At 41.4% G+C, this 15,000-nt stretch overlaps 1 protein-coding gene across 1 annotated transcript in view; it reads right to left on the reverse strand.

The window, feature by feature from the left end:
* Window positions 1-15,000, reverse strand: part of LOC143293026 (uncharacterized) — a 101,115-nt gene that overhangs the window by 85,033 nt on the left and 1,082 nt on the right. Inside the window, exons 2-3 of the mRNA XM_076603830.1 lie at window positions 6,262-6,376; window positions 3,668-3,793 (exon numbers count right to left, since the gene is read on the reverse strand). Coding sequence (XP_076459945.1) covers window positions 3,668-3,742 — 75 coding nt within the window. The 5' untranslated portion in view covers window positions 3,743-3,793; window positions 6,262-6,376. The remainder of the gene's footprint in view (window positions 1-3,667; window positions 3,794-6,261; window positions 6,377-15,000) is intronic.

Raw genomic sequence — 15,000 nt, forward strand, 5'->3', positions numbered from 1 at the left:
TAGTTTTCTTAATAACATTACAAAAAAAAGAAAGGCAAGACAGAGCAAGAGCAAAAGAACAGCTATCCATAGTCATAATACCAACTGCATTTTACCACGATTTTTGTTTTACTATTATTGTTATCATTATTTCAGTTGTAGTAGTAGTAGTAGCTGCAGTCGTAGTAGAAGCAGCAGCCGTTGTTATGTATCTTTTATGTATATGCAACGTGTTTTTTGTTTTTGTTTTTTTTTTAATGCATTTTCATGCACTAATTATGGGTTTATTTTCCTTTTTACAAATCGATTTGTATTATCTCAAGTCATTATTGCAATGTGAACATGTTTTTTGGTGAAAAGAACTAAGCCCATTTCCAAAAGAAAGTCAAACATAAACTCATACAAGAGAGAGCAAGTGACAAGTACTCGAAATACTATGATGGAGAAATCAACAGGACCAAAATACTTAACTTGAAAACTAAAGGAAAAAATGAATCGACTTACATGTGTGAATCTCAAGTAAAGTTTTTAGCAGTATTTGGGTTGGGTTTTTTTTTTTTTTTTTTTTTTTTTTTAAAGAAACATAGAAAGAAATAAAAGAAGGAACGGAAAGAAAGAAAAAGAAAGAAAGATGTAGGAAATAATTATCATCATTATTATTATCCTCATTATCATCATCAGTAGCAGTAGTAGTAGTACTAGCGGTAGTAGCAGCAGTTGGTTGTCTTAATACCATCACAAAGAGAAAGAGAGTTATAGATGGAAATTGAGAGTGAGAAAGAAAGAGCGATACACAGAAGAAAGAAAAGAAGAAATCAAGGGAAGAAAGAGAGCAAGGAACAGTTATACAAAGTTACAATGTGAATTGCAAATAACATGGTTTATAATCATTACTATTGTCATCATTATCAGTAGCAGTAGTAGTGGTAGTTGTAGTAGCAGCAGCAGCAGTAGTCTGATGTATCTTTTACACATCTTGAACGTATTTTCAATGTATCTCCATGTACAAATTATCTATGTATATTTCCTTTCTTTTAGTAAATCAATTTGCCTCATCTGAAGTGTCCTCGTTACAATACCAACAAATTCTGTGGCGAAAAAAAACTATTTCCATTTTCAAAAAAAAAAAGAAAAAAAAAAAGGAATTCATAAACAGTTACTCATCCAGGAGTATTAGAAAATAGATTTGTCTTATCTGAAGTCCTTATGAGAATGTCAACGTATTCTAGGGTGAAAAGAAAGAAGAAAAAAGCTAAACCCATTTTCTCTTTTCTCTCTCTTTTTTTTTTTAAAGTCAAATATTTACTAGAGCAACAGTCGTATACACAAAATAGTTTGATGAAAAAGTGTCACCACCAGTTCTTGAAAAATAAAGAAAACTGATCCGATATTTATGTGTGTATTCTCAAGTAAATTTGTTTAAAGTAATTTTTATTTTAACATTTAACATTTAATTTTCGTTTACAGAAAGAAAGAAAACAAGAATTCTTATTATTATTATTATTATTATTATCAGTAGTAGTAGCAACAGCAGCAGCACCAGCAGTAGCAGCAGAAGTCGTAGTAGTAGTAGTAGAAGAAGAAATAGCAGAAGCAGTAGTTTTTCTTTTTTAATGTCATTACATGGAGAAAGAGGGGGGGGAGAGATAAAAAGACAGGGAGAGAAGGAGAACGAAAAAGAGATATAAAGAAAGAACGAGAGAAGAAAAGAAAGACAGAAAGGAAGGAAGAAAGAGAGAAAGAAAGAAAGAGAAAGAAAGAAAGAAAGCAGTCAAAGGAAAAAGTATCCAAAGTTACAATGTAAATTGCATTGTTTGTCATCATTATTGTTATCATATATCATCAGTAGTAGTTGTTGTAGCTGCAGCAGCAGCAGAAGTAGTAGCAGTAGTAGCAGCAGCAGCAGTAGTAGTAGTAGTAGTAGCAGCAGCAGACTTTTTGCATATGTTTTCAGCATCCTTGACGTATTTTTAATGCGTCTTCAGGCACAAATTATCTATGTATAATTTTCCCTGTCAGTTAATTGATTTATATTATTTGAAGTCCTCATTAGAATATCAACATATTTGAGGGGGGTTGGGGGAAGGGGGGGGGAGGCGGGGGGGGGGGGGGGGGAGGAGAGAGAACTAAATCAGTACATTTCCATGTTTTAAAAGGAAGTCATAAACATTTACTTAGTCAGAGATCAGCAATAGGCACATGCACAATACAGTTTAATGAAACAATGATATCACCAGGAAGAGAAAAACTGTACTTTAAAAGTAAAGAAAACTTATTCGACTTTTCTATATGCGTATTCTCAAGTAAAGTTATTTGAAGCGTCTTATTTTTTTATACACATTTTTGTAACATACTTCTTTCTTTTCTTTTTTTTTGGGGGGGGGGGGTTTTTGGGGGGGGGGGGGGTTTAAACATTTGTTCGTTTATTCATTTATAGACTGTTCATCTAAGATGATATTTGACTGAAAATAAATGATATCATCATTATCATTATTATTTGTATTATTATTACTATCACAATGATGATTAGTATTATCATTAATTAGAAATCATCATTTGTGAAAATCAATGGCAGGGGAAGAAATATTCAACTGAAAAGGCGGCGAAAATTAATCAATAGTCAAATATTGTATACAGTACTTCTATAGATTATTATTTGAAAAGAGGATGATGTGGGGACCTACAATAAACAATCAACTGGACTATTTAACACATAACTAGCTAACTATAATAAAGAAGATTTTGAAATACAGAACTTTTTCCCCCCACACAAAATAACATTTGAAACTGGTAACACGTGTTTATTAATTTCTGGAGGCAAAAAAAGTTTCATTTCTAAACAGCAGGTTAAAACGTGCTCTGCCGTTAAACGACCCTTGCAAATGCATTCAATATTTTCACAATACTTTGTATATGGGGCATTTAGTAATAACCCAAATGCTATGCTCTTAGCAGCCCTGCCAGTTCTTTTAGCATTTAATAAGGCAGAAGTGTTAACTTCTAAAGACAGAAGGGAATTTAGCATATTTCTTTCAACAATATTACACATTTCAATGATGATAAACGATGATGAAGTTCAACTGCATTTAAAGCGTTTTTAGCTCCAAGATTTTCAAGATGATCGCCACGTTCATTAGAGAAAAGCCCACAGTGTGAGGGAATCCAACATATTTCAATATTAGTTCCTCTCATTTGAATACAGTGAATCGGAAATCTTATTTCAAAAATGATTTTATAATGATAGCTTGTACAACTTGATTTGATAGACTGCAGAACTGATTTTGATTCGACACAAAATAAAACATTAATCAAGTTTTGGGGCAGATCAATTAGATAATATGTTAATGCCATAAGAATGGCAATTAATTCGGCTGTTAAAACTTGAGAAGCCCTTTCCAACATGATATGACTGTAAAGACCTCCCCGTTCATACCTGTTTAGATGTAGACAGAATATTTCACATCTCAGCCCTCTCACTCAGCCATGTTCACGTGCATTAAAAAAAAAAAAATTCACACGGGAGACGTATATCTTTGAAAATATTTAAAATAAAATAAAAATACAAATTCACTCATTCACTCACACAGTCATACTAGATTATGGCAGAAGTGCAACAACACACAACACAGTGCACAACACATAACGGGAATACTCATGTCCAAGAGTTCCCTTTCACCGAGTCCAGTACCTCGGTCCAGAACACAGGACTGCTCCTCAGCCATCTTCTCCACAGCTTGGCTGCCCTCCACGGTGGCGCCGTCATCAGCTGTTACGGCTGCTGGGTCTCGTCGGGCCCAGCGCCAACCCTCAAGCTCTTTGAATCAAAATGAAAATACTTTGTTCATCTCTGCTGATGTCTTCTTCTTCTTCTTCTTCTTCTTCTTCCGAAGAGCGACCACAATCTCATGAACACACTGATTCTTATGTCGCTGTTATGAAAGAAGGAGGCGGGGGGGGGGGGGGGGGGGGGGGGGGGGGGGGTATAATTGCATTGCCAGTCTTGCTGCCACCAAGACACACCACACAGTCTTCAGTTTTGGGGTCTCCTCTCACAAGATCCCTCCACATACATTGCCAGTCTCGCTGCCACCAAGACACACCACACACATCCGTCCCGCAAGATCCCTCCACATACATTGCCAGTCTCGCTGCCACCAAGACACACCATTTGGTCATAACTCACTGAAGTCCCCTCTCACAAGATCCCTCCACATACATTGGCAGTCTCGCTGCCACCAAGACACACCATTTGGTCATAACTCACTGAAGTCCCCTCTCACAAGATCCCTCCACATACATTGGCAGTCTCGCTGCCACCAAGACACACCATTTGGTCATAACTCACTGAAGTCCCCTCTCAAGATCCCTCCACATACATTGGCAGTCTCGCTGCCACCAAGACACACATTTGGTCATAACTCACTGAAGTCCCCTCTCACAAGATCCCTCCACATACATTGGCAGTCTCGCTGCCACCAAGACACACCATTTGGTCATAACTCACTGAAGTCCCCTCTCACAAGATCCCTCCACATACATTGGCAGTCTCGCTGCCACCAAGACACACCATTTGGTCATAACTCACTGAAGTCCCCTCTCACAAGATCCCTCCACATACATTGGCAGTCTCGCTGCCACCAAGACACACCATTTGGTCATAACTCACTGAAGTCCCCTCTCACAAGATCCCTCCACATACATTGGCAGTCTCGCTGCCACCAAGACACACCATTTGGTCATAACTCACTGAAGTCCCCTCTCACAAGATCCCTCCACATACATTGGCAGTCTCGCTGCCACCAAGACACACCATTTGGTCATAACTCACTGAAGTCCCCTCTCACAAGATCCCTCCACATACATTCGTCTCTACAGATCCCTCCACATACATAGCCAGTCTCGCTGCCACCAAGACACACACACACATCCGTCCCGCAAGATCCCTCCACATACATTGGCAGTCTCGCTGCCACCAAGACACACCATTTGGTCATAACTCACTGAAGTCCCCTCTCACAAGATCCCTCCACATACATTGGCAGTCTCGCTGCCACCAAGACACACCATTTGGTCATAACTCACTGAAGTCCCCTCTCACAAGATCCCTCCACATACATTGGCAGTCTCGCTGCCACCAAGACACACCATTTGGTCATAACTCACTGAAGTCCCCTCTCACAAGATCCCTCCACATACATTGCCAGTCTCGCTGCCACCAAGACACACCATTTGGTCATAACTCACTGAAGTCCCCTCTCACAGGATCCACTCATTTTCTAAAAAAAAAAAAAAATTTCTTCCTTTCTTTTTTATCTAATGAATTATAACAACATTTAAAGGTTTGCTCCGCCATTTCATCTCCCCTGCCCCCCCCCCCCCCCCCCCCCTTCCCTCCCCCCAGAGCTAATCCCCAGAGCGACCCAGATGAGCCAGGCCGAGCTTTTTGGATTAAGTTTCAGTTCTAATTTACCATCCCCACCCTTTCCCTCCCTCCCCCACCCTCCCCTCCCTCCATCTGCTTATGGATCAGTATTGTGTTTATGCTTGTCTCCGCCGTATTGTCTTGTCTTGTCTTGTCTTGTCTTGTCTTGTCCGTTAGTCCCGTCAGTCACATGTGTGTGAGTGGGTGCGTGTGTGCCCTGTACAATTTCACTGACTTCCCTAGGTTCAGTCATACATTCTCCTCACCATTAAATTTACCAGTTATAAATTCACTATTCCTTAGCTATCGTCTTCGTAATAGTAATATCTTTTAGCCTCTTTCTGTCTTTCGAATCCAATTATATATGTTCTCCAAGCAAGCGCTAGTAATTATACATATTACAATTTTATAATCCATTATTCCAGCGTTGCGAAGAATCAAATCAAATCAAATCAAATCATGGTGCTCAGAGCCTCGCCGACCACTAAGGCCATCTCAAGGCTTTCGCCACAATAAGCGTTAAGAAGAAAGTCTCAGTGGAAATCATTCTAATAAATGATACAAAGATGAGGTCAAATCAAGTGTAAGCAAAACAATATTCTTTTTTTTCCCTGTCACAACAGCAGTGACACTATGAACACTTTGACAAAAAGGATTCTTACTGCCAAATTTAGAAACAGCATGATAAAATAAAAACATCACGGTTTTTTGTTGTTGTTGCTTTTTTTTTTTTTTTTAAGACCAAAAAGCAAAACGACCATCAAATGCACATGCAAATACACTTATCTAATTTACTCCATCGACGCTGTAACAATGAATTAAAATAAACACTATTCTATGTTTTCTTTTTCCACTCTCACCTGAGCACTTGGGTCACAGAGCCACAAAGTTCTCTGTGGCTGTAAGCCGAACGGTCGCACGGGTTCAATGACCAACAAGTTGTGCCAGAGAGCACACATCTACCTGAGTTCTCACCTGAACATCCGAAAAGAAAAATAAATGTTCACTCAAGCTCCTCATGCGCCTCGTGCAACCACACACACACACACACACACACACACACACACACACACATATATATATATATATATTAGTTCATAGCCCTATTTCTACATTCCTTTAATGCACTTCAGGATTGTGTTAATGGTTTCTGATTATTATCATTATTATTATTATTATTGAATTGTTACTGTTGAATGTAATTGCATATTACTTATACATTTTACGGTAGTTTTCTAGTTTACCTTTTTTCCGTTTTCCTCTTCCCACCCCCCACCCCCCACCCCCAACCACCACCACCTTCCTCCCCCCATGCCCCCCACCACCACCACCCTTTTTTTTTAACGTCTAATATCACTGATAGTGAAAAGACGGTAAACTAAAGAACACACACACACACACACACACACACACACATATATATATATATATATATATATATATATATATGCCTACGAAATATCCTCGGCAGAAAGTGGCAAGACAGGGTCTCCAACCTCCAGGTCCTAGAGAGGAGCGGCCTGCCCAGCATCGAAAGCCTGCTGATCCAGTACCAGCTACGCTGGACAGGACACGTTGGCCGCATGACAGACAGCAGGATCCCGAAGATGCTTTTGTATGGCCAGCTGAAGGAATGCCACCGTGAACTTGGAAGACCCTGCAAGCGCTTCAAGGACACCTTGAAGACAAACCTCAAAGCCTGTGACATAGACATCGCTTCCTGGGAAACTGATGCCCTTGACCGCTGTCGCTGGAGGATGCTGTGCTCTAGTGGCATAAAGACGTTTGAAAACAAGAGAACGCTGGCCATTAAGGACAAGCGTGAGCGAAGGAAGCAGGGCTCAACTTCTGGAGACGTTTTCCCATGCAACACCTGTGGGAAGTGCTGCGCATCCAGAATCGGCCTCTTCTCCCCGTATGAGGACACACACCGACAGATAAGCCTGCCTGCCTACTCATCCGTCGGACCGACGGGAGACTCTATCATCATCTGAAGTCCTCGTTAGAACAACAAAAAATTTTGCTGCAATGGGCAAAAAGACGATTTCCATTTGTGAAAAGCAAAACATAAACATTAACTCGTACAGGACTGAGCAACAGCCACATAAACAAAACAGTTTGATGAAGAAATCGACAGTAAGACCAGAAAAAACAAAACAAAAAAAAACTTGAAAACTATGGGAAACTGATTCGGCTTCCATGTGTGTATTCTCAAGGATAGGAGTTTGCTGTATATATTTTTTTGGAAAACATCTTTACATACGTTTACAGAAAAAAGAAAAAAAGAAGGAAGGAAAGAAGTGTTATTCTCATCGGTAGTTGTATAAATAGTGTACTGGTAGTAGTAGTAGTAGTAGTAGGAGGAGGAGGAGGAGGAGGAGGAGGAGCTGCTGCAGCAGTTGTTTTTCTCAGTGCCATTACAGAGTGAGACAAGGAAGAGTGGGAGGGAGGGAGGGAGGGAGAGAGAAACAGAGAAAGGGAGAGAGAGAGAGAGAGTGTGTGTGTGTGTGTATGTGTGTGTGTGTGTGTGTGCCTGTGTTGTGTGCGTGTGTGTGTGTGTGTGTGTGTGTGTGTGTGTGTGTGTGTGTGTGTGTGTGAAAAAGAGAGATATAAAGAAAGAAGAAAGAGAGAAAAGACTGGAACGAAGGAAGGAAGGAAGGAAGGAAAAGAAAGGAAGACAAGAAGGATGGAGGAAAGAAAGAAAGCAGTCAAATGAAAAGTTATCCAAAGCAGTCAAATGAAAAGTTATCCAAAGCAGTCAAATGAAAAGTTATCCAAAGCAGTCAAATGAAAAGTTATCCAAAGTCACGATGTAAATTGCATCTGACCAATATCTATGTTTGTAATCATTATTACCAGTGGTAGTGTAGCAGTAGAAATAGCAGTCCTTTATGGATTTTTTTTAATGCATCTTTAATGTACATTTAATGTATCACAATGCACAGATTATCTATGACTTTTTTTCCTGTTAACTCTCTCCATACGAACGGCGAAAGAGACGACGTTAACAGCGTTTCATCCCAATTACCATCATCAAAATATAGCAAGCGGAACGCTTTTATATTGAAGAGGTGAATGTTGACAAAGAATACCACAATTCAGACGACGGAAGCTAAAGGTTGGGTCATTCGGACACCCTCTGGACATCCGAGGGGTCTGTGTAGATGAGAAGAGAGGACTGGCCGTACTGAGTGAGTTAACAAACTGATTTGTTTTTATCTAAGTGCTTGTTGGAATGTCTACATATATATTTATATAAAAAAAATATTTAAAAAAAACAACGAAATGATTTTCCTTGGTTTTTTTTCTTTTTTTTTTCTTTTTTGTAAGGTCATAAACAATTTCTCACACACAAATGAGCACCTGCCACAACCTGCAAACAGTCTGATGAAGACATCGGCAAGAACAGAAAACTGAACTTGAAAAGTAAGCAAAGGAATCTGATTCGACTTCTAGATGTGTCGTCATCTTTAACCTCTTCACTGTTAAGCGTTGTTGAAACGAGGTCAGTTTTGTTTCTTTTGGTTTTTTGTGTGTGTGTGTTACTGCAATTACTATTAATTTGTTCGTTTCCCTTTCAAGTTATATATATATATATATATATATATATATATATATATATATATATATATATATATATATATATATATTGTGATTGGTTTTAATGAACAAACGTTACAAAGTGCAGAAGAGAAAGAAAGGCCAAACCAAGACTGGTGACTAACATCCTAAAATGTCGTCTCACCAATTTCATTCTTTATGATATGTCATGAATGGAAGGAAACTGGAAAACATTCATAAAAGCGGATTTGCGTCTTCTACCACTTAAGTATAAAATACATGAAATTGAAAATGTTTGTTTCCTTTTGACTCCAAAGAGCTCTGTTCCTAGCTTACTGTTCAGAATCAGTTGTCTGCCGCAGTGAAAACCCCAAAACAGGCGTGGCAAAAGAGGTGGGAAAAGATTGTGCTTAGGTAGCAGAATGACAAAAGCAGAGCGGCTGTCAAAGAAATTCTTTAGAATCGGCAGTTGGAATTGTTCCAGCGCGAGAATGAGAATCTCAACAATTGAGAAATTGGCATATGATTTTGACATTTTATGTCTCCAAGAGACCAGGACAAGTGCAGACAGACCAATACATTTTGAGAATTTCACAGTCTTTCAAAGGAATGAAGGAAGAGGAGTAGCAATCATACTGAACAAAAACCTAAAAAAAAAACAAAGTTTCCACCATAAATCCAGAGAAATGGTGTAGCAACTCATGTGAACTAGTGGGGGTGCGTCTCGAAAAACCTGACGGAATTCACAAAAGCATCGTGCTCATCAATGCCTATGTTCACCCAGGAACCTGCACAAGAAAAGAGGATTGAGCCTTTTTAGAGGAAATAGAGAACGAACTTGGAGACTCAGTCATTATCTGTGGAGACCTCAATGCAAGATCGAAGCTATGGGACCAGCGGAACACCAACCCACAAGGACTCGCACTTGAAGGAATGATAGGGGAAATTCTTCTTAGCCCATTAACAACCACATCCCCAACTCGCCTTGGAACAAGACAAGGGGACAGTGACAGTGTGATCGACATCGCTCTAACATCTCCAAAATTCAGAACAGAAATGAATGCAGAGACGCTTCCATACCAAGGCAGCGACCACCTCCCGGTAGTTTTCAGTCTACAGAAACTGTCAGATAAACCCTGTATGAAACTGCGTGATCCATTTCAGTATGAAACCAAAGAGACAACTGTCATCGAAAAATTAAGACGCAGAAGAAACAAAAGAACGGCACCGAACAGGATGCAAACTATTCAGCCCCCATGGTGGAATACCGACACAGAGAGAGCCTGGATAGAAAAACATGCGGCTGTCAAACTTTGACAAAAAGAAAGAACAAAACCATCTCCGGACAAAGATATTGAAACAAAAATGAAAGAAAAAACTAAACAGTTTGAAACCATTGCTCAAGAGGCCAAAAATGACAAGTGGAAACAGTTTTGCAAGGCACTCAGTTATGACTCAACATTGACAGAGTTCTTTCAATTTTATCGTCGCATGGAAGGGAAAACGTGCACAACAACCCCAGACATGGTAGACACTGACGGAACCAAGCTTAAGACAAACGAAGAAAAAGGATCCGCCCTGCTCAAACGTTTCATACAACAGAGCGATCAAAGAAACTTAGATGAGAAAAAGAAATATGTTGAGGAGTTACACCAAACCCTTATGCAGACTGGACCTGATGATGACTTGACAATAGATGATCTAAATGAAGCAATAGCTAAATGCAAGAAAGAATCAGCCCCTGGCCCAGACAAAGTTCGCTACTCGGACATCAAGGAACTATCGGAAGAAGACAGAAGCAAACTTTTCAATCTATATCAAAACAGTTTCCACAATGGACATGTGCCGGAGGATTGGACACACAGCTTCTTAAAACCCATACCAAAACCAGGAAAGGACCATCATCAGGTAAGCGGCTACCGGATCCTAACCATGCAAAACATTGCTGGAAAGCTTATGGAACGCATGATAACCAGAAAACTTGCAAGGGATCTTGAACACAGGCACATTCTCCCTTCAAATCAAGGTGGTTACAGAACAGGCAAGTCCACATGGGAAAATGCAGCTGCTTTTGCATATGAGGTGTATGAAGGATTTCAAAGGAAAGAAGAAACACTAGCAGTAGCAATTGACCTTGAAGATGCCTACAATAAAGTCCAGTTTGTACACCTCATGGAGCTGCTACTAAGGTATGGAGTAAGTTTGACACTGACAAGATGGATAGCAGCAGCGCTTCAGAAAAGAACTGTCGTCCTACGCCTTGGAGATTGGATGTCTGCACCTTCTAAACTATCCATGGGACTGCCACAAGGGTCTCCGCTCTCTCCTGTCCTCTACAATGTCTACACGAAGGGCCTTGCAGACTTAAACAACAATGGAATAGCTCGGGTGCTTACTCTTGCGGATGATGGCCTGGTCTTCAAAACTTCGAAAGATGCGCAGGAAAGAACCAAAGCCGTCCAGAAACAACTAAACAATATTGCTCAATGGTGCAAAGACACAGGATCTTCCATCAATCCAGCGAAAGCCCAAACGTTGCTGTGCACCCTGAACAACAGAACCGCGAGCAAATCACCACCTTCTGTGTCATTCGATGGGATTCAGATCGAGAAAACTGAATGCCTACGCTACCTAGGAATACACTTCGACAGGATGCTGACCTTCAGAAAACATACGGAAAATACTGTTCTCAAATGCAAAAAAGGCCTTTCAGTCTTAAAGGCAATGGCAACCAAAGGTATTGAACAACGCCACCTCTTCCTGCTATACCAATCACTCGTCCTCAGTGTGATCGACTACGGACTTGGGCTAACAACACCGTCTCAAAGCAACCTCTAAAATTAGAAAGAGTTCAAAATGAAGCTATGAGGATGATCATTGGAACAACAAAAGACACGCCCACAGAAACCATGCGACACCTGCTTGACCTTCCTTCAGTACAGGCCAGAAACAAGTTAGAACAGGTCAAGACCTACTTCAAAGCATTAGAAAACCCTCAAAACCCACTGCATGACGCAGTCAAAGAGCCAAAAGGCAGCCGTCTAGGACGAGGAAGATCATGGATGGGGCAAGCAGAAGACACAATCCAGCTAGTATGCCGACTACAAGACCTGAAAGAAACTAAAGAATGGGAGAAAAACCCCGAAAACCTCAACCATCTATTCAACACAGCCATTTCACCCACTCTAGGAAGACATTGTCAGGAATGGCCAGAGGGCAAAACTGATGCGGAAGTGAAGCTACTCATAGAAGAAAACAGTAAAGAAGAGAACATCATCATATACACAGATGGCTCAGTCACCAAAGACCAGTCCGATTGGGGATTCACTGCGAAACAAAATGGAAAAAACAGTTAGGGAAGAGAACGCTGCCTACAAAGTCACAACCTCCAGCCTAACGATGGAAGTTGAAGCTGTGACACATGCCCTCCAGTGGCTATCGTCCATCCATACGCCCGGAAACCAACATGCCATGATTCTAACCGACTCAATGAACCTCATACAGAAAATTGAAAACGGAATGGGAAGCCCAGAGTGGCATAAGGCAATGCGCAACTTTCAGATCAAAAAACTCACATGGTCATACTGCCCGGGACATGCAGGAGTTAAGGGAAATGAGCGAGCTGACAGACTTGCTGGTAACGCAACACCAACGAGCGGCCTACATCTAGGAAAATCGGAAATCCTCAGAAAAGTCAAAGAATACCAAAAAGAACAGGTACAACGCCATCACACCATCGATCGCCTCAAAGAAATAAAAGCAGAGAGAGGGAGCGGCCGTAAGTCAAGCATGAAAGGTAGAGCACGATGCTTTGCAAATCAAACAAATATCGGCATCATTTCCAAACCAACATTGCGCAAATTTCTTCAAAACGGAACAGAGTCTCTGTGGGCTTTTCCAAATACAATAGACTGAGCAACACACAAAACGCCACGTTCTTGGCATCAGAGATCTTTTCCCATCCCTCTTGCGGCCAATCAGTGGCAGCCTCTGTGCGTGTGTGTATGTGTGTGTTTGTGTGTATGTGTGGGTCTGTGTTTTTGAGTGCGTTTGTGCATGCGTGAGAGTGTAAGTGTACACAAGTGTCAGGAGAGTTCTGTGCATGTGTGTGTGTGTGTGTGTTGTGTGTGTGTGTGTGTGTGTGAGGGGGAGGTGGGGGTGCAGGGAGGAGGTGAGGTAGAGGATGAGGTATGTGAGTGTATGCATGCCTACACTGTGGGAGCAACAGGATATTGGAACGTATATTATATATATATATATCTTTGTATATATGTGTGTGGGATTGGGGGTGGGAGATATGGGCGTGTGTGTGTGTGCTTGTACACGTAAGCGTTCATCTTTGTGTGCGTGTGCGTGTGCGTGTTTGTGTGTGTGTGTGTGTGTGTGTGTGTGTGTGTGTGTGTGTGCCGTGGAAGCTGCGATACATAGACTAGAAATGAGTGTGTGGAGGAGGGGGTAGAGGAGGTGCAGGGTAATTTGTGTGTGTGTGTGTGTGTGTGTGTGTGTGTGTGTGTGTGTGTGTGTTGGAGCTCATGTACGTTTATATGTATTTGACTGTGCTTTCATATATGTGAAACTGCGTTTTGGCGGCATATCTGTTATGCATGTGTGGGTGTATGTGTGAATGTGTGTCTTCATGTTTTATATTTATTTGCTTATTTATCATCATTGTTGTCTTATTTATTTATTTATTTTTTATTATTATTTTATCATTATTTTCATTACTACTACCTTTTTTTGTATCATAATTATTATTTATTTATTTATTTATGTAAGCTTTTCTTTTTTTTCTTTTTTTTTTTTTCTCAAGGCCTGACTAAGCGCGTTGGGTTACGCTGCTGGTCAAGCATCTGCTTGGCAGATGTGGTGTAGCGTATATGGATTTGTCCGAACGCAGTGACGCCTCCTTGAGCTACTGAAACTGAAACTGAAACTGACACTGCCGCAGTGAAGTGCTCACAGATCAGCATCAGCGCGGCAGCAGTCAGTCACATGTACTGTACCGCGCTGAACGTCTTTCCTCTGGCGACCCCTTATACCGCGCTTGCGTGACCTTCGCCTGTGCTTGCCTTGCGACTCTTTGTAAGGCGCTCTCACACAGGCAGAAGTAATAAAAAATATTCGATTCTGGACATTAAAAATCAAAATCTACCTATGTTCCCGCCCCCCCCTATAGTGGTCAACTTTATATCAGTGTGATCAGTATGATTTATTCTATTTTATCGTAAAAAGAACCGTGTTTTGTTGCAGACATTTTGACCTAACGCAAATTGTAATCTAAATTTCCTGGCCTACAGTTTGACTAGGGCGGGTGACGCGGCGTCGCTGACTTAAAGAGGGCCGACTAGGGAGTAGGGGGTGTGGGAGGGATGGAAGGAGGGGAGGAGGTGGCGCGGTGTCGGCGCGACCTGAAAGACTGGACTTTGGATGAAGCGGTGAAAGGAAATAAGAAGGGGGGGGGGGATGAGGGGGGGGGATGAGGGGGGGGGGGGGGGCTGGGGGGGGGGGTGAAGGGATGGAGAGGGAAGGGGGACAGAGTGTGGGTGGTGGTGGTGGTGGGGGGGGTGGGGTGACACTGTTGCCACACTATAACATTATTATTTAATTTTTTTTTTATTGTTATTGTTGTTTTTACAATGTGAGGAGGAAGGTGGCAGAATGGTTAAGACGCTCAGCTGCCAATACAGAGAGTCCGTGAGGGTGTGGGTTCGAATCCCGCTCTCGCCCTTTCTCCTAAGTTTGACTGGAAAATCAAACTGAGCGTCTAGTCTTTCGGATGAGACGACAAACCGAGGTCCCGTGTGCAGCACGCACTTGGCGCACTGAAAAAGAACCCATGGCAACGAGAGTGTTGTCCTCTGGCGAAATTACGTAAAATGAAATCCACTTTCATAGGTACACAAATATGTAAGCATGCACTCAAGGCCTGACTAAGCGCGTTGGGTTATGCTGCTGGTCAGGCATCTGCTCAACAGATGTGGTGTAGCGTGTATGGATTTGTCCGAACGCAGTGACGCCTCCTTGAGAAAGTGAAACTG

The sequence above is a fragment of the Babylonia areolata genome, chromosome 18, assembly GCF_041734735.1.
Source record: "Babylonia areolata isolate BAREFJ2019XMU chromosome 18, ASM4173473v1, whole genome shotgun sequence".
Taxonomy (NCBI): Eukaryota; Metazoa; Mollusca; class Gastropoda; order Neogastropoda; family Buccinidae; genus Babylonia; species Babylonia areolata.